Source organism: Dendrobates tinctorius, unplaced genomic scaffold, assembly GCF_039654945.1.
Source record: "Dendrobates tinctorius isolate UK_male_01 unplaced genomic scaffold, ASM3965494v1 ptg000062l, whole genome shotgun sequence".
Taxonomy (NCBI): domain Eukaryota; kingdom Metazoa; phylum Chordata; class Amphibia; order Anura; family Dendrobatidae; genus Dendrobates; species Dendrobates tinctorius.
In genome coordinates this window covers 11,761,928-11,782,505 of record NW_027361730.1, presented here as the reverse complement: position 1 = coordinate 11,782,505, position 20,578 = coordinate 11,761,928, and the positions used below count along the sequence as shown (strand labels likewise).

The 20,578-nt window shown below is 45.8% G+C and overlaps 1 protein-coding gene across 4 annotated transcripts in view; it reads left to right on the top strand.

Moving 5' to 3' along the window:
- DENND6B (DENN domain containing 6B) overlaps positions 1–20,578 on the top strand; it is a 108,459-nt gene that overhangs the window by 39,226 nt on the left and 48,655 nt on the right. For all 4 annotated transcript variants that reach the window (XM_073579261.1, XM_073579258.1, XM_073579259.1 and 1 more), the window contains 4 exons: positions 164–244; positions 1,288–1,393; positions 1,755–1,834; positions 9,520–9,579. In XM_073579261.1, coding sequence (XP_073435362.1) covers positions 164–244; positions 1,288–1,393; positions 1,755–1,834; positions 9,520–9,579 — 327 coding nt within the window. The remainder of the gene's footprint in view (positions 1–163; positions 245–1,287; positions 1,394–1,754; positions 1,835–9,519; positions 9,580–20,578) is intronic.

The window sequence follows — 20,578 nt, the reverse complement described above, 5'->3', positions numbered from 1 at the left end:
CATTTTCTCAGATGGTAACACTCACATGGATGTGTGAGTCTAGCCTAAAGTAAATGGCATTCTCAAGCCTACAGCGAATAAAAGCAATCATAAAACCAAGACTAGTAGTAAGATCTTCACTTTATCCATGTATGAACCATGCTCTTTTCTTCTGTCATTACAGAGGGATTCTGCCCATTACTTTGGGTACGTCTATTTTCGACAAGTAAAAGATAGTTCTGTAAAGAGAGGGTATTTTCAGAAGGTAAGGCCTTATTTCCTTATTTTTTGTATAAAATCCATTGTCACATAGATGTTAACAACATTGATATGTATTTTAGTCAGATAACGACATTTGGGTTACATTTTGTGAAATAACTCAAACCTGAAGACTTTTTCTTTTTAATGATGATACATGGTTTATTCAAAATCAGTGTGAAAAAGAATTGTCCTAGTGACAGACCTCTTTAAATGAGTTTATTTTTCTATATTGTAGTTTGCATGCCTTTCTTATTGGCCTAGAGGAGGGCTAATATGACAGCCATTAAAGTGAACCTGACAGTTATACACATGCTGCCAAAACCATGGGCACCATGATTCTGACACTGGCTCTGTCATGTTAGCCAGGTATGTTCTTACTCTGAAATGCTGCGGCGTTTCAGATAAAACCATACATTTAAAGGCCAACCAGGAACCATGTGGCTCAGAAAACTAGTCCTAGATTCCGATTCTCTGTACCTTTGAGTAACAAGTCTTTTCATATACATACATGTAAGGAGAGACCTGTCACTCAAGAGAAGTGGGGTTGGGAGAAGTTGCCAGGAACCAGTCGCTAGCTAGGACTAGTCACTTGACACGCATGGTCTCAGGTTGGCTTTTACTTGTATGTTTTCACTATATCTGGCTGAAATCCCAGAGCCAGGCTCTGATTCATGCGTCTCATGGTTCATGGTGCGGTCCCCTTGAAGTCACGTCTCTTACCAGGTGCGGTAGATGCATCCACATGATCTCCCTTGGTACTAATCATCTTTAATTATATAAATGAGTGAAAATTAATTGCTCAAATATGTATGTTATAGAAAACCAGAAACAACCTAAACAGGAATTATCCATTAGTTATGAGATACGTTTGAAATTGAGCTCAAAATGATGTTCTTCTGTGACATCGATCCTCCTAAATGGCTGATATATACAGTACTCCTCTATTGGGTTTCATTTACCCATGCAAGTCCATGGCCACTTTTATTTTCATCAGTCCTTTCAACGTTCAGTGTTCACTGAATACATATCTGTCTACTTTCTTTTTAGTCTCTCGTTCTTCTCTCCAGCTTACCTTACACCAATTTATTTCACACACTCCTGCAACTTATAGCTCCTGAATATTTTAACAAATTGGAGCCCTGTCTTGAAGCTGGTAAGAATGTGAATGGAAAAATGTGAATTAAAAAATGTTTGTGTTTATGTGAATCGAGAAGTAACAGACAAACATGACCACTGTACCGTTTACTTCTATGGATCTACAACTTGCTGTTAGTAGTCGTCTATCATGCCTACAATAATGATAGTAGGCTACATATCCTTCAGGGTTCATACGTCTCTCTATTTGAGGCATGAATGATGAATACTAACAGTCCATTGCCATTGATTATCTTCTGTGGGAATAGAGGAACATTATATCTGATCCTCTATCGTCTATGTCAGAATGATTATTAAGGATTATTATAACATTATTTTTATATACCATACTGACAAAAACACAATTTTGTTTGCTCTAGTTTGTAATCAGATCGATCGATGGCCATTTCCCGAGCCAGGACTTTCCCTTTCATTGCCTATCATGGGGCTTGTCTTGCAGGTACTTAGTCAAAACACTGCCTATAACCCACTATACTGTATATCTTCTACTGTTATGAAATTCTAATGTTTGCCTTTAGGAAGACTTCTCACTGTAGAGAGATGAGATAATGTGACAAACTAAATACTGCGCACACAGTCAGTAACGCTGGGAACTACAAACAGCTTCAGTGCTCTCGCACGGGGAGCAGCTCGTCACGCCGCATGCGCAGGGAGCCTATAGACAATGCGCAAGTGTGGCTCCACAATTACATATTGTGCAAGCATGGGTCCCCCAATAGACCGCGGCAACAAAATAAACTGCAGAAGCGCAGAATATTCTGTGACGTGGGCTAAAACCGACGTCACTGAATATTGCATCACTAACAACACACTGGGGAAACTTTACATGCTACAAATGACGTGACAGGTTCCCTTCAAATATTCTTAAGATTGGTGGAGCTCTGTGAAGTCTGACCCCAGCAATTCAGAATCGATGGCACTAGAGTTCCTGTCCTCTTCCACTCAGAAGAGGCTATTTGCATATTTAAATTCGCAGGGGAGAATTGAATGGCTTTTAAAACCCTTTACGCTGCTTTGGCACTCTCCACAAGAAGAAAATTTACACCTTAGTCTCCTTGTCAGAGGCATCCCAGCCATATCAGATCTACTACTTTGCACTAATGAGGGGCAAAAGCTCTGAAACATGTGTTTACAAATGGAGTTTCTGGTTTGATTTCCCAAGTCATGTGGCAAGGCCCTTTAACCCCTTAGTGACTGGGCCAAATTTTTCAAATCTGACCAGTGTCACTTTATGTGGTATTGGATCCCCTTGATTTTTAGATGTTTTTGTGACACATTGTACTTTATGTTAATGGTAATTTTATGTTGCTATTTTCTACATTTATTTATAAAAATATCAAAAGTTTAACAAAAAAATTCTAAAAATTTGCAATTTTCAAACTTCAGATGATTATTCCTTTAATACAGATTGTCATACCACATAAAATAGTCATAAAATATCATTTCCCTCATGTCTGCGTTACATCAGCACCATTTTTAAAATATTATTTTATTTTGTTAGGGTGCTAGAAAGTTTAAAATTGTACCAGCAATTTTTCATTTTTTTCAAGGAAATTTACAAAACGTATTTCTTGAGGGACCTATTACCTTTTGAAGTTACTTTGGCGGTCCTATATTTTGTAAAATCCCCAAAAGTGATACTATTTTAAAAACAGCACCCGTCAACATATTCAAAACTGCTGTCAGTTTATTAACCATTCGGGTGCTTTTCAGAAATTAATAAAAATTGGCCTAACAAGAAGGAAAAATGTTATTTTCTCCTTCGCCTCATTGGGGGACACAGGTACTGTGGGTGTATGCTTCTGCCGCCTGGAGGCTGACACTAAGTGTAAAAAAGAGGTTAGCTCCTCCTCCGCCGTATACATCCTCGCCCCAACTGCGGGCGGAAACCAGTTTTTGCTTAATGTCTGTCTCAAGACTGATTTTTTTTTTTCTTTTTCTTTTCTTTTTCCCCATCAAGATAAGACAGGGGCGACGGACCCTATTGAAAGGGTCCGATCTCCCCAAACCAACAACGGGCGAGCACGTGCGAGTGTCCCTCCACGTATCCTCTCCCGCAACGGGGCTTTTTTGTCCGGCCTTTTTTCATGAAGATGAGATAGGGGCGACGGATCCTATTGAAAGGGTCCGATCTCCCCAAACCAACAACGGGCGAGCACGTGTGAGTGTCCCTCCACGTATCCTCTCCCACACCGTGGGACATGATGCCGGACTTAGCCCTGTCCACCCTGGCGTATTTAAACCCTAGGCTGCACAGAGGCAAAAGTGTAGTCCGTGTGGCCCCCACTGCCCCAGCAATGCTAAGACTGCGGTGCGGCAAGGCGGCGGATGGTCCCTCTCCTCACCCCTGCAAGGGGTTAGATGGAGTTAGGGTGCCTGCACCGTCCTTTTTTCATATGGACCCCCTCCCTTCTACCTGGATGGTGAAAATCGAGGCCACGGCTTCAGTCGTCGCTAGGCTGCGGCTGGAAGTCCCCGGTCCCCGCCCCCGGTGTCACATCACAGCGGCCCCGCCCCGTGGCCTGGGCGGACGCCGAAGAAATTTAGGCCCCTGCTTCAGGCCGAAGCTAGGCTGCACTTGGATTTACCGCCCCAGGATCCCTTTCTGCTTCCGGGGGCCCGCCCGCAGTCTGGCGCGCAGAATGAAGCAACACCGTGCACGCTAGGACACAGGGGACACAGGACTGGGGTAAGTGCTGCCCCCTAGCCCCACAGAGGGTGCCGCTAAGAGAAACGAAGAGTGCCCTCACCCGGCGGTGTTTTCAGCACGGATGTCTGACAGGTACTGCATGTCAGGAAAACCTAAGACGCATACGTTTTTATACGCTGCATGCATCTCCTGTCGGTCCTCTTTTCCGCAGGCGTAGACCAAGCGAGTATGCGAAGCCTGCGAGTCCGAATGCGCCCAGGAGCCCTCCTCTGCGACCGAGACCAGGGTACCAAGTTCCCCGGAATGGGCGTTATCACTGTCGCAATCCATGGCGTCACTTACGAGAGCAATCGAGTCCCTTCGGTACCCAGATAGGGGCAGGGACAGTGGCTTGCCTGTCTTAGAGGGGTCCTCTACCTCACAGGAGCTTCCAGCCAGCAGGGGCCACTCTCACTCCAGGCAGACCCGGGGAAAACGAACCCACTGGGCGTCTCCCGGTCCATTCGGTGCCTCGGCATCCGTGAGCTTGGCTTCTCGCTCCCCGTCACCAACAGTCGATAGCGAGCAAGGCTCTGCCTACGACTCGGACGAACCCCTTGACCTGGATACGCCGGGGGTCAGGAAACGGTTGACAGTCTCATAGAACCAGTCAACCAGACGCTGGGGATTGAGGATGATTCCACTCTGGCTTTGGGCCATAAGGTGTCATTTAAGCGAGTCAAGCGTCCCCCTAGAGTATTTTGCACTCACCCTGAATTTGAGGACATAGTGCAACGACACAGAGGCGAGGTATCCGTTTGCCCGGATCTCCGTGAAAAGTGGACAGAATCCCCAACATTGGGCTACGAAAACTCTACTATCCGTACCTAGTGGTTCTTCTATTAAGGATCCCACAGATCGTCTCATAGAGAACTTGGCTCGCTCAGAGGCATCGGGATCAGCACTCTCTCCCTCGTTCGCAGAAACGTGGGTAGGCAAGGCCATGGTTTCTTGGTCAGAATCATCGAATAGAGCCTTGCAAGACATAGACCTACCAGCTGAAGCATCAGAAATTGTAAATCAAATAGACATGGCGGGGGACTACTTGATCAATGCATGTTTAGATGCGGCCAACTTGCGGCCGAAAATGCAATCTCCATTAGGAGAGCTCTATAGTTTAGGACATGGCGGCCTCAAAGAAGTCATTGACAGCGCTACCATATCAGTGTGGCAGCCGATTCGGAGAGAGGTTAGATCAGCTCATCTCCGACACCACAGGAGGCAAGAGCGTTTTTTTCTTCCTCAGCAAAAGGTCAAATAGCCATTTCATCACTAGTTTCAGGCGCGTTTTCGAGCCTTTCACAACCCCGGGTGGACGACAGCAGCTAATTCCGCCGCGTCAGGGCGCCCCAACCAAAATAGGGACCAACAGGTCTCATATAGAGCCAACCCATTGGGCAGAATGCGGGCTAACCAATCCAGGTCAAGAAGATCCAGGTCCCAAAGATCTGCAGCCAAATTACTCTGGGCATCTGCCAGGCGACACCAACAAGGGGGGCGGTCGCCTACTCTGGTTTCACCACGCCTAACTCAATGTCGCGCACGACACATGGGTGAGAGAGCTGGTGTCCACAGAGTACAAGAATTTGTCAGGTACCCCCAAGACGATTTTTTCTTTCCCGTCTTCCCAAGGTGGATACCCGGGCAAAGGCGCTACTAGGAGCCATCGATTCGCTCAGCCACAACGGAGTCATCTTTCCAGTACCGGAAAACGAGAAGACTCATGGCTTCTATTCCACCCTGTTTGCAGTCCCCAAAAGGGACAGGACGGTCAGGCCCGTTTTGGAACTAAAGTTCTTGAACAAATTTATCAGGATCAGACAGTTCCGGAGGAAGTCTCTCCGTTCAGTTATGTCGGCGATGGGGCAGGGAGAGTACTTAGCCTCTATCGATAGCCAGGACGCCTGTCTACATATCCCCATTTTCCCTCCGCATCAAGGTTTCTACGCTTCGCCATCAACGGTCTACATTTTCAGTTTGCAGCACTGCCCTTCGGGCTAGCCACTGTCCCCAGAGTGTTCAAAAGGGTCATGGCAGTCCCCATGGCCATCCTGCACTTCCGGGGCATAGTCATATTGCCTTACTTAGACGACCTCTTGGTCAAGGGCCCTTCAAGATGGGCATGCAAGTAAAGTGTCAGCATCACGCTAGATACTCTTGCCCGTTTAGGGTGGTTGGTCAACATAAAGAAGTCATCCCTTGTCCCAACCCAGAGGATTTCCTTTTTAAGGATGATCTTCGACACGTTCCGAGGGATTGTAAGTCTCCCTCGAGACAAGGCCCTAGCCCTCCGGCAGGGGGTGCGGGTACTGTGCCGACCAGTCCCTCACACCATCAGTTTTCTGCATGAGGATTCTAGGAAAAATGGTGGAGGCGATGGAAGCGACTCCGTTCGCCCAGTTCCACCTTCGCCCCCTGCAGCACGCCCTCTTGTCATCCTGGGACAAGAACCCGTTCACGCTCGATCACCGATTCCGGTTGTCCTCTCAGGTCAGACAGTCACTAGAGTGGTGGACAATCAGTTCCTCCCTTCTTCAGGGAAAAACCCTTTCCCCCCAGATCAGTGGCTGGTGGTCACAACCGACGCCAGCCTCCTCGGCTGGGGAGCGGTTTTTCGCCACCACACGACCCAGGGACGGTGGTCGCTGCAGGAGGCACGCCTCCCGATCAACTTGTTGGAGATAAGGGCAATCCGGCTGACTCTGCAACGTTTTCATCACCTTCTAGCAGGCCGCCCAGTCCGGATCCAGTCGGACAACGCCACGACGGTGGCTTACATAAATCACCAAGGGGGCACCCGCAGCAGGTCAACCATGTGCGAGGTAGGGCACGTTCTTCTCTGGGATGAGAGGAACCGCACAGTGATATCGGCGGTCCACATCCCGGTTGTAGAAAACTGGGCGGCATACTTCCTTAGCCGACAGGTACTTGAGTCCAGGGAATGGTCATTACACCCCGAGGTCTTTCAGCAGATTTGCAAATGGTGGGGAACACCGGAGGTGGATCTGATGGTTTCCAGGGTGAACGCCAAGGTGTCCGTATTTTCGCCCGGTCCCGGGACCCGCAGGCAATCGCCGTGGATGCACTTGTTCTGCCATGGAACCAGGTTCGCCTCCCATACCTATTTTCCGCGCTGCCACTACTTCCAATGGTCATCAAGAAGATCAAGGCAGAAGGGGTGCCAGAGATTCGGCTGGCCCCAGACTGGCCTCGTCGGGCGTAGTATGCAGATCTAGTGCAGCTGCTCGCCGACGTGTCATGGCGACTACCAGAACGCCCGGATATACAGATCTGCCCCGAATTCAGGGGCTCTGGGTTTGACGTCTTGGCCGTTGAATCTTGGATTCTGACTCAGGCGGGGTTTGGGCGCAGAGTGGTTGCTACAATGGTTAGCGCCCGGAAGCCTTCCTCGGCACGAATTTACCACCACACCTGGAAAGTTTTTCTTGGCATGGTGCCAACATCACAGCTATTCTCCACTGAGATTCTCTGTCCCTAACATCTTAGTTTTTCGCCAGTCTGGCCCAGACTCAGGCTTGGCCCCCAGTTCTCTCAGGAGACAGATGTCGGTTTTATCCGGCCATTTTCAGCGTAGGATTGCTACCAACTTGCAGGTAAAGACTTTCATTCAGGGGGTCTCCCACTTGATACCTCCCTATAGGGCGCCTATGGACACCTGGGACCTTAACCTGGTCCTAAGCGCTCTGCAGGAAGCTCCATTTGAACTACTACAAGATGTCTCTTTAACATACCTTCCCTGGAAGGTGGTGTTCCTTGTAGCTATAACATCAATCAGGCAGGTCCCTGAGCTGGCAGCCCTATCTTGTCGAGCCCAGTTTCGAGACTTTCACAAAGACAAGGTGGTTCTTAGACCAGCACCTCCCTTTTTGCCAAAAGTCTTTTCCTCGTTCACATTAATGAGGATATTATCTTGCCCTCTTTTTGTCCAGCACAGGTACACCGTGTGGAAAAGGCCCTTCATGCATTAGACCTGGTTAGAGCACTCAGGAGGTACGTGTCGCGGACGGCACCCTTTTCGTCAGGCAGACGCGCTGTTTGTGCTCCCTGAAGGTCGCAGGAAGGGACTCGCTGCCTCAAAATCGTCCACAGCCAGATGGATTCGTTTGGCTATTCAAGAGTCCTACCGCATCAGAGGCGTGCCGATTCCAGCAGGGCTCAGAGCACACTCTACTCAGGCAGTGGGCGCCTCTTGGGCACTTCGGCACCAGGTGTCGGCGGAACAGGTTGCAAGGCAGCAACCTGGTCCAGCCTGCACACGTTTACTAAACATTGCAATATCCATACTCAGGCTTCAGCGGATGCGAGCCTGGGTAGAAGGATTCTCCAAGCAGCAGTGGCACACTTTTAAACAGGAGGTGCATGTAGCTTGGATCGGTGAGTCAACTTCCCACCCTGGGACAGTTTTGAGACGTCCCACAGTACCTGTGTCCCCCAATGAGGCGAAGGAGAAATATGGATTTTTGAAATAACTCACCGTAAAATCCTTTTCTCCAAGATGCTCATTGGGGGACACAGCACCCACCCTAATAGCAAAGTTGGCTTCTGTTTTTTTTTCTTTAATTACTATGCTTTCTGTATGATATTAGGGTGGTTATTTTCTAGACATGATGTTACCTGCATTAAGGTTGATGTTCCCTGATTTTTTGTTTGATCTCCTACTGCTTTTGTACTAAACTGGTTTCCGCCCGCAGTCGGGGCGAGGGTGTATACGGCGGAGGAGGAGTTAACCTCTTTTTTTCATTTAGTGTCAGCCTCCAGGTGGCAGTAGCATACACCCACAGTACCTGTGTCCCCCAATGAGCGTCTCGGAGAAAAGTATTTTACGGTGAGTTATCACAAAAATCCATGTTTTACCACCAAAATGTCGCTAACTTCTGAACAGGCCCCTATAGCCGGCTGTTGTTTGGTCGTGAATTGCCATGGCAAACATCAGGACCACACAATCATGAGCTCCGGGTGCCGATGTGGTTAAAGAGGGCGCCCTCACGCTCTGTTAACCATTTTGATGCCATAGTCATTATTGATAGCAGCATTTAAGGGGTTAAAAAGCAATGGTTGGCGCCAAAACCAATCAAAACTGATACAGAAAAGTGTCAGCTATAGTGTACAGTGACAACTGCTGCATTTTCACCTGTCGGGGGATGATATTGTCTGAAATGTGAGGTCAGTAAAAAGACATATTGGTGTTCACTAAGGGGTTAATGTTGAATTTTTGAACTGGTACTTCCAATAGGTGGCATTAGCGTTCCTGTCGTCTTCTTCTCGGAATAGGCCATTTGCATCCCTACAAATATGACATTTATGACATCCAGTTGACTTGTAAAGTTTGTTTTTATGTTTCTCTATTCATTGAACCTCATTATAGTACAATCAGATGTGTCTGTATATTATATTTCCTATATATTTACTTTTAGGTGAAAATTCCAAATCAAACTGATCTGATGGAAACTAATGTTCTTACTGATCATCCCAAGGTAGGTGACATAAGCCTTGTAGGCTCATACTTTCTTACTTTATGTGAATATTTTGTAGGCTTGTATGGTTATTTTACGGGCAGGAAGCTGCACCCGGTTTACCTGTGATTGTCTGTAGTTCGGCAGTGGGGTGTTTATTACAAAGCACGTGGTTTTTATGGTCTTCACCTGTACTCGCTATGTGGCCAAAACCCACATTGTAAAATAAAAAGACATTTGTAATACAACCGCATGTGGTTTCTGCTATGCAGTTCCAGGCACCTATACTTACGGTAGTTTTTTCTGTCCATCTTAAAAGGAATCTGTCAGCAGGTATTTGCTGTATAATCACTGCCATCATCTGTACTATAAATATCTGCAGTCATGGCGAAAAGTTTTAAAACTGATACAAATTTTAGTTTTCACAAAGTTTCCTGCTCCAATGTTTTTAGATCTTTTAGTCAGATGTTTCTCTCATTACTCAAGTACAGTTATAAGTATTTAATAAGTTTTTACACTTATTATTATTGAGAAATACCATCAAGTTTATATAAAGCCTCAATATTTACAGAGTTGTCTCTTATTTTTAAAGACTTCTGCAAATTGCCCTAACTTGTTGAATATCAACTTCTGGGTCAAGTATTAACTAATGACAACCCATTCTTGTCTAACGGTGCTTGGAGTTTAATTTTTTGTGGATTGACCACAGTTTCTCAATGTGATTGATATCTGGGGCGTTTCCTCCACTCCCTTGGATGAAAAGCATCCCCAAACATGAATGGTCTCAGGAAGCTTTACTGTTAGCATGACACAGGACTCACTCTTTTCTTCTCCGGACAGTCATTCTTCCAGATGTCCCAAGCAGCCTGAAGAGGCATCATCAGAAAAAATAACTTTACAGAATATACAGGGATTGGACTGCAGAGTACTCCTCTTTTGGCCACGACTGTACATTCTGGTATAAATGCAGCTGAGGCTGGTTTCACACGTCCTGGTACCGGAAAAACGGTACCGGAGATATCCATGTCCGTGTGCAGGATTGGACTGGGGTGTCTGGGGCCCACCAGGGGAATGGACTCTAGGGGCCCACCCTACAGCTATATGCAAATATCTGTCAGTCGTTATCCCCATTATAGTGGAGCATCGGCTGTAAAAAACAGGCGAATGCTGTACATCTACTGTGTGCCCCCCATAACTGGGATGTATAGTTACAGTAGTTTACATTAATGGGGTTCTTTGGTTAGAACAAGTTATCACCGATCCATGGGCTCCACAGGATAGGTGATTATTTAGGTTCGACCATTAGAAACTGCACTCATCGGAAGAATGAAAAAGTTTTATCGTTGATAAGACTCTTATCCCCATTTTAAATCTAGCGGCAGGTGGGATATCTGACCGCAGCTGCATTCATGCTTTGTAGCTTCTAGAAAAAAAACAAGTGCAGCCACTGAGGGAAAGAATGGATCAGTGGTCAAGTCGGACATGCCACTCCAGTCTAATGGGGATAAAAAGTTCCACATTTTGCTGAATGGGTCCAAGTAGTCAGACCCCCACCAATCAATACGTTATCACTTATCCTGTGGAGAGATCATTACTTTTTTCCACAGGAAACCTCTGTAAGTGCATCTCTGCCGCTGTGTACAAAGTATTTAATCTCTAATTTTTCAACAGTATTTCCACAAGAAAATCCCATGACGGATAACATGATCAGTGATAAAAATTCTTCATTATATGTCACCTGCTTAACCCAGCAGGAAGTACGGCGGCGTCTAAAAATCACTAAAATTGACAAATCCCCGGGCCCGGATGGGATACACCCCCGAGTACTGCAGGAATTAAGCACAGTCATAGATAGACCATTATTTTTAATCTTTAAAGATTCCATAATAACAGGGTCTGTACCACAGGACTGGCGTATAGCAAATGTGGTGCCAATATTCAAAAAGGGGACAAAAGCTGAACTTGGAAATTATAGGCCAGTAAGTTTAACCTCAACTGTGGGTAAAATTCTGGAGGGTTTTCTAAGAGATACTATACTGGAGTATCTGAAGAAGAATAACCTCATGACCCAATATCAACATGGCTTTACGAGGGACCGTTCCTGTCAGACTAATCTGATAAGCTTTTATGAAGAGGTAAGTTCCAGACTGGACCAAGGGAACGCAGTGGACGTGGTGTACATGGACTTTTCAAAAGCTTTTGATACGGTGCCACACAAAAGGTTGATACATAAAATGAGAACAATGGGGATAGGGGAAAATATGTGTAAGTGGCTTAAGAGCTGGCTCAGGGATAGGAAACAAAGGGTGGCTATTAATGGAGCACACTCGGACTGGGTTACGGTCAGCAGTGGGGTACCACAGAGGTCAGTATTGGCCCCGCTTTTTTTTAGCATATTTATTAATGACCTTGTAGGGGGCATAGAGAGTAGAATTTCAATATTTGCAGATGACACTAAACTCTGCAGGGTAATCAATACAGAGGAGGACAATTTTATATTACAGGAGGATTTATGTAAACTATAAGCTTGGGCTGATAAATGGCAAATGAGTTTTAATGGGGATAAATGTTAGGTCATGCACTTGGGTAGAACAAACACGATTTATAATTATGTGCTCAATTGTAAAACACTGGGCAAAACGGTCACCGAAAAAGACCTGGGTGTATGGGTGGACGACAAACTCACATTTAGTGGCCAGTGTCAGGCAGCTGCTGCAAAGGCAAATAAAATAATGGGATGCATTAAAAGAGGCATAGATGCTCATGAGGAGAACATAATTTTACCTCTATATAAGTCACTAGTGCAACCACACTTAGAATACTGCGTACAGTTCTGGTCTCCGGTGTATAAGAAAGACATAGCTGAACTGGAGCGGGTGCAGAGAAGAACGACCAAGGTTATTAGGAAACTGGGGGTCTGCAATACCAATATAGGTTATTACACTTGGGGTTATTTAGTTTGGAAAAACGAAGGCTAAAGGGTGATCTTATTACAATGTATAAATATATGAGGGGACAGTACAAAGACCTTTCTAATGATCTTTTTACTCTTAGACCAGTGACGGGGACAAGGGGGCATCCTCTATGTCTGGAGGAAAGACGGTTTAAGCATAATCACAGACGTGGATTCTTTACTGTAAGAGCAGTGAGACTATGGAACTCTCTGCCATATGATGTTGTAAGGAGTGATTCCCTACTAAAATTTAAGAAGGGACTGGATGCCTTTCTTGAAAAGTATAATATTACAGGGTATATACACTAGTTTCCTTAATATTTCGTTGATCCAGGGAGCTAGTCTGATTGCCGTATGTGGAGTCGGGAAGGAATTTTTTTCCCCAATGTGAAGCTTACTGTTTGCCACATGGGTTTTTTGCCTTCCTTTGGATCAACATGTTAGGGCAAGTTAGGATAGGATATGGGTTGAACTAGATGGACTTAAAGTCTTCCTTCAACCTTAATAACTATGTGAAGAATCTTCTCCTAAATAATATCAGAGAGAGCAAATGACTGCCATACACTTGACAATCCACTATACCAAGACCAATACCACCACATACAGGAAGAAATACCAAAACACCATGATCAGGCCACATGGAGACCGAATAATACTACATATAAGGGACAAATACCACCACACCATGACCAGACCACATATTACCACGGCATAGTGACCGAATAATATGACATATTACCAGCATATAGGGACCAAATAATACCACATACAAGGAGAAATACTGCCACACCGTTGCCCCAAAAGACCTGCTTTAGGTATATTAGAAACTGAGCGTTTTTAACCCTTACTTTGCGCATGTATGAACATTCCAAAAACAGCCTTAGAACGCACTATCTAGCTGCATAATGTGAACTGCATATATAGGCGTGTCCACATCTCATTATATAGGACAAAACCGCACATGATGTTGTTAATAGTGCGGAATGATTTAGCCATTGTCCCCCCTTTTTGTAGTTAAAATAGCCTAAGGAGTTATTATTAGCGTGTTTTAGTGGCATCCAAATCATATAGATGATATGGGAAATAGAAGATACCTAGACTCATTGGCCATAATAGGTACTTAATATAATATTAAGATTAAAGAATGGGGTCTAGTAAAGGATCCCCCATCAACACTTGGAGTAGAAGTAAGACAGTCTAGACAACAAGATGTAAAAATGGGAACCAATATGGATATAATTCTGATGTTCCTTTATTGAACCACGCTATTTTTTACCGCTTGTCTGTGCTTGTCTGATTTTACTGCAGAGAGTTGGTTTTTTTTGGCTTTATTTGATAATGCATATGGAATCTATGTTTTCTGTAGTCTATTAATACCCAAAAAGACAAGATTGCCACTATCTACTGGTAGCTTATGGAATTTATATTTTCTGTGGTCTATTAATACCCAAAAAGACAAGACTTGCTGCAATCTATTGGTTATACAAGAGGTTTCTCTATGTTTACATGTAATAGCCTGTCTTTTATATATTGTACATTAATAGCCTGTGTATTAAGCACTATCTTTCATCTCTTTTATTTGCTTATTGTTTTCCCACCTGTAGTTTATAAGGGTCATTTAGAGCGAGTCTGGGACAGCCGCCGCGGAGTGGGGGCGCCAAATCGTATCTTTTAGGGTGCCGACCTCCACTGTCAGGAAGGGATAGCAGGTGTCAGAGACACCGCACTACACTCGCTCCTAGAGCCAGTGCGTGTGTCCTGAGAACAGAAGCAGTGCTAAAAGATACCTGTGGAGTGTGCAGCAGAGGTGACCATGCGTGCTTCAGGATAATAGTGTCAGGGTCCAGTCAGCGCTGGAAGGTAAAGAGGCAAAGGACCTGCGGACACTAAAACTGAATAATGTGCACGGGACCTATGGTCATGTGACTGCAAGGGGGCGGGGCTTAGCGTCCTGTATTCAGATAGGACAGGACACCATACAACAACTCAGAGTCAGGCAAAACAGAGGTCAGACACAGTACGGGCGAACGAGGTACAGGAGGGACAAACAGACGGGTAGTCAGACAAAGCCAAGGGTCATACACAAGAGGGTGACGCGGTACCAAGGGGACGAGCAGAGAGAAGTCGGGTCACAAGCAGAGAGTCATACACGAGAGGTAGCGCAGTACAAGAGGGTCAGGCAGAACTCGTAACAGGGACAGAACCAGATCACAACCGAACAAACAAGCAAGATATCAGGCACAAGGCACACGTATACAAGAGGTCACTTAACTCAGCCGAGGGCAGGAGTATAACTGACACCGGACCCAGGTCCAGTGAGCACTAAATAGCCTTCTGCTGCCAGAGAGAGGCAGCACAATTAACCCCTAGTCTAACCAGGACGGGTCAAAGCGAAATCCCGTCCTGGATCATGACAGCAGGCTTGTGTAGGGCTATCGTAGGTTATTATTTTATAGAGTTTGTTAATTGTGCTATTGCACTGGGGGGTGTTTTTTACCTCAATTTATTAAAGTTTCATATTTTTAAAGGGATTATATGATTGCACTTTTGATATTTCTTCCCTGGTCCTGTGGACATTTTTTTCATCCTCCATTACTAGCCAGACCCTGGCACTAGTATAATGTTAGGGCTGGCGGAACGCACCAAATTATAAAATAATAGTAGGTGCGTTCGCCGCCCGGAGTCCACCGTGCAGAGGTGTTACGCTGCTGCTAAGCAATGGCGGTAAAACACATGCGGGTTGAACATCACCCAGTGTGCGCTGGGCCGGCTCTGTTACATCACAGAGTCGCCGAAGCACTAAACACAAATACTGAGCCTATTCTAGTTCACATAGCTCAGCAAGATGCACGCCTGGTATACGGTCACAGGACTCTGGCCCAAGGCACAGGGTCAGCGTCCCTCTAGACCTACCGTGCGTGCAGCGTCGCAGCCGTGAATGCCAATAACTGCTGCAGACTGCAGCGAGGCGACAGACACTGCCGCAGTACAATAATGCCCTGTAATGGGCCACACTATCGGACGCTAGTACAGTGGAATGATATGCACCATGATCTGTAGCTTGCCACTGACTGGCGCTGACTCTATCACTAGTTCCCGGTCCACACACGTAATATCAGAGGGAGGGGAATCTTAATGAGTCATTCACAGTTCCATGCATTCATCATTCACACATGTAGCAACTAGAGTCTATACTAGCGCATGGCCGAGCGGTCATGCGAATCTTTTATAGCTGAGACCTTCCGAAAGCTTCCAGATCCCTGTGATGGACCAATCAGATCTGGAGAAGGACCTGTGCATGTGACTCCCGATCTCCAATGGGAGATCGTCCCGTGAGCATGCACAGTGAAGCGACGGAAGGACTTAGCCTCAGGAGTGGCTTGCTGCTGAGCAGCCTGCGTTGCTATTGCTGGCTCAGAGGTGGCAGCAACAGCCAGACACACAGAGCTGGTCTGAGCAGAGCGTCGGGAATGACGAGACTGCTGAGCAGGCTCCTGTGCGGTCAAAGAAGAATGGGAGACCGCTGAATGCAAGGCTCTGGATTCCTGCTGTGCAGTAGCAGGAACCTGACGCCTATCACTCTATATATAGTGTCAGTGTACAGGTAATACAGGGATCACCAGTGACATTATACACAAGAGATCTGTATATAGCATATAGTGTGCAGGTAATACAGTGATCACCAGTAACATTGTACAAAGAAGCTCTATACACAGTGTGTGTGTGTGCATGTAATACACTGACTCACCAGTGATGTCTGTAGTTGAAGTCCTTTATCTTTGCTTTTCTTCAACCAGCACAGACCGCCGTCACTTCTTCCAGCCAGGACTCGTCTCTGCACAAAATAACACACAGTCATCAAGAGCTGATCGATTCCAGAGCATTTTCCTTACTTTTTCCCTGACTTCTATACTGTCAGATGAGGAAGAAAAGTAACGTAGTACCGCCCTGCACAGTAACAGGATCCCCTTTTGTTCCCTCCATTGAAAACGGTTTCCTAAAAAGTAAATTATATTACAGTAGTAATAATGTCCCTAATTGGACCCTAAAGAAATTATGTTCCCCACTTGTCATCATGAACTAATATAGCATGTTCCTCATTCTGGCCCCCAAACAGTAATAAAGTCCCTCATCCTGGCCTCCTTTATTTAATAATCTTGCCCAGCCTGACCCCCATGTCCCTTGTCCAAACTGGCCCCCAGATATCCATCCCGCTTCCCCAGGTATACATACTGGCCCTCATATGTCCCTTGTCCTGCCTCACCATATATCTCTCCTGGACCCGCATATATTCTTCCTGGTCCCTTGTCCTGCCCCCCCATATAGCCATCCTGACCCCACATATTTGCAACCTGCCCCCCCATATATATCCACCCTGGCCCCTCCCCATATATCTGCATCCTGGTCCCTTGCCCTGCCCCCCTCACCCATAAATCTATCTTGGGCCCCCATATATCTGCATCCTGGTCCCTTGTCCTGCCCCTTCCCCCATGTATCCATCCTAGCTGCTCCTTGTATGGATCCTGACCCACCATATATATGCATCCTGATCCCTTGTCCGGTCCCCAGGGCCGACGTTTGGACCAGGCAGACCAGGCAGATGTCTGGGGCACACACCTACAAAGGGGGCCCCCTGCATCTGCAGTCCATTTATGAAGTGCCTCTGAGGATGTACAGCAGTGAATAATGCTCTGTAGTCTGAGTCTGGAGCGTCTGTCTTGCAAAGCCCCCTTAAGCCCCCCTGTCTCTTTTTCCCTGCAGTCAGGTTAAAAGTTGAGTGGGGGAGGGGCCGATTACAGCACAGTGACAGTCAGGAAGATGCCTGAAGCTCTGTGTGTCTCCTCCTGAGTCCTGATCATGGCTGCTCCTAGCACTGTCCTTAGAATGAATATGCCTAAGTAAAACCACAGAACCTGGTAAGAGAAGCAATGACATGTTAGAGTGCAGTGATTTACTCACTGTGGTCCCAGAGCTCTGTGCTGATTGCTGTAGGATCAAGATTCACAGCCACATACAGCAGCGATCAGCATCAGCTCTGAGCAGTCACCAATCACTGCTTGTAATGTGACAGGGCGACCTGCTGTCACTACTGTCTGGATGACACAAGACAGGGATATTGTCTGCTGAATCAGGGGATTTATGACATAGAAATAAATGAATTCCCATGTGAAATAATAAGGGTAAGCCATACACATATATAGTACAGGTGTGCATAGGAATCAACGTTTTTGGTGCATTTTTTTTTGCAGCCAAAGCCTCTCTCTTGGCAGTAAAAACACTGCTTTCAAAACGCCCATTTTTTAGGGTATGTGCAGACGATCCGGAAATGGCAGCACTTTGGACGCAGTGGACATGTGCTCTGTCTAAAGTGCTGCCATCTTTTGAACGCAGGTGATTCCCCATGTGGTCACTGAAATGTGCAGAATCACCGCGTCCAATACATTGTACAGGTGAGATTTCCCTTGCGGAGACTCGCATCTATGCAAGATAAATTGACATGCTGCAGTCTGGAGAGTCGTGCTGCATGTCCGTCTCTGCGGGTGAGGTGCGGGCGTGTGTGCACGCATAGTGGACATGGAATTTCTAGAAATCCCCTCCACTCTGCTGTAACATCTGGACGCTGCGGGTTGGATGCTGCGGATGTACGCAGCATCCAGAGTTTACTGACTGTGGACACATACCCTTAGAGCTTTTGCTGTTTTGTTTTTTTTGTATAGTATTTATTTTGTCTACAGTACATGTTTAATAAAGTTAGTTTTATTCACCAAAAACACAGCGAAAAACAGCATTGAGACATTTGCAGCTTTTCTAAAACTTTTTCATTGCTTTCTACGGGTGAAAAAAATTGCTGAAAGAAGGGACACGCTGCAGATTTAAAAAATGCTGCAGATTTAAAAAACGCTGCAGTTGTGAAATTCAGTCAGGAGAAAATAAAAGGGTGTGCAGGAGATCTCTGAAAATCTCAGTTTTTGTTTGTGCTGTAAAATGCTGTAAACTTCTTATTTGCAGAAGAAAAAGCTGCAGAAATTCTGCATATGAACACGGCCAAGAGCGGCTTTTTAAAGTGCCAGCAAAACATATGAGATTTCCGAAATCTCCTGCATGTGCTTGTTTTTTTTTCTGAACTGTGGCGCTTTTTAAATCTGCAGCGTGTCACTTCTTTCAGTGTGTTTTCACCCATAGAAAGCAACGAAAGAATATAAAAAAGAAAACTGCAGATATTGCAACGGCATTTTTCGCTGCAATTTTTTAAGTGGTTTTGGTGAATTAAACTATTAGGTCTTGTTCACATGTTCAGTATTTGGTCAGTATTTCACATCAGTATTTGTAATGCAGAAACAGCAGTGGAACAATCAGAGGTAAAGTATACTAGAATCACGTCACCACTTCTGGATTTCTCACCCTCCTGGTTTTCACTTGCACATACTGATGTGAAATACTGATCGAATACTCAACGTATGAACGTGGCCTTAAACATACTGTAGACAAAGCAAATATCCTCACTTTAAAAAAAGCTGAAAAAAGTGTAAAGAACACCAGAAACAAGAAGAAAAACAGGTGTTTTGAACACAACATTTTTACTGCCAATAGAACAGGTTTTGGCTACTGAAAAAAATGCATGTGAACATAGCCATAGCGTTTCAGAGTAAGGCCGGGGTCACACTAACCAACGCAAAATACGGTCAGTATTTTACATGCGTAATACGGATGAATGGCCCCTAAATAGTGCTCCGTATGTCAGCCGTAATCAAGGTGTGGTCGCGTATTTTGCGCATGTAAGCATCCGTATGTAATCCGTATGGCGAGATTTTCTCGCAGGCTTGCAAAATGGACATATAATGGAGCCCTATGACAGGGTTTCTAACAGAAACCAAAGAATAGATATAGACATATATATATATATATATATATGTATTCTATGTGTATATATCTATTCTTTTGTTTCTTTATTAAACCTGTCAGTGTGAGTTTACTGTATAGCACACTGAATTGCCGGCTTTTGTAAAGGACACCGGGTGCGTATTTCTCGCAAGTCACATGTGTGGTCCGTGTGTAATCCGTATTTTTTCCGCACCCATAGACTTGCATTGGCATACTACGACCGTAGTACGCTGACAATCGCAGCATGCTGCGATTGGCACGGAGCGTAGAATACGGATGAGAAATATACGGCTGGTGCGAGGGACCCCATAGAGAATCATTGGTCCGTGTCTAATGCGTGCTTTTAGCGCCTCTCACTCGGCCGTATTCCTCGCCAGTGTGACCCCGGCCTTAGACTATCTGTGGTATTACATAGGACTGCAGGTGACATCTACAATATTATCTGTTCTCAGAGAGTTATCATTGCTATCTCTGGTGTTACATAGGATAAGGTCACAGTCATGTGACTGGTCACGTGAGCCAGGAGGGCTTCTGTTCTGGAGTGTGCTGTGCATAGAAGGAATTGTATGGCGATTGGTACACAGCCCCTTCTGAAATGACAGGTGGGCGTGGTGGCTGATTCGCAGTGCGGGAAAACTACAATCCCGGCCGGGATAGTGGGTGGGAGTGTCAAAATTCGGACTGTCCCGCTGGATCCAGGACAGTTGGGAGCCCTGCTTGTGTTATCTGCAGTGTTAAAAAAATTAAGAGCGGGGTTGGGGGACAACTCTTTGTCTTGGGGCTTGGGCCCCCCAATCTTTTCTGACCCTAGCAACGCTCCTGTGTAATGCTAATAGTGGCAGACCCGTTGGCTGACATAAGACCCCTGAATATGGGGGCCACAGTGCCAGCACAAGCCCCTCTGCCACCTGTATCCACATCCTGCTCATGTAATGTAACCTAAATGTGTGATTTTACAATGTTAGCATTTGGGGCCCCACTTTAAACTTTTGCCTAGGGCCCCACTTTGTCTAAAACCGGCCCTGCCGGTCCCCCATAAATCCATCCTGGCCCCCAACATATATGCATCCTGGCTCCCTCATATATCTATCTTCGTCTCTTATCCTGCCCCCCATATATCTATCCTGGCCCCCCTATATGTTTCCATCTGGGTCCCCCACGTGTATCCATCCTGTCTCCCCCCCC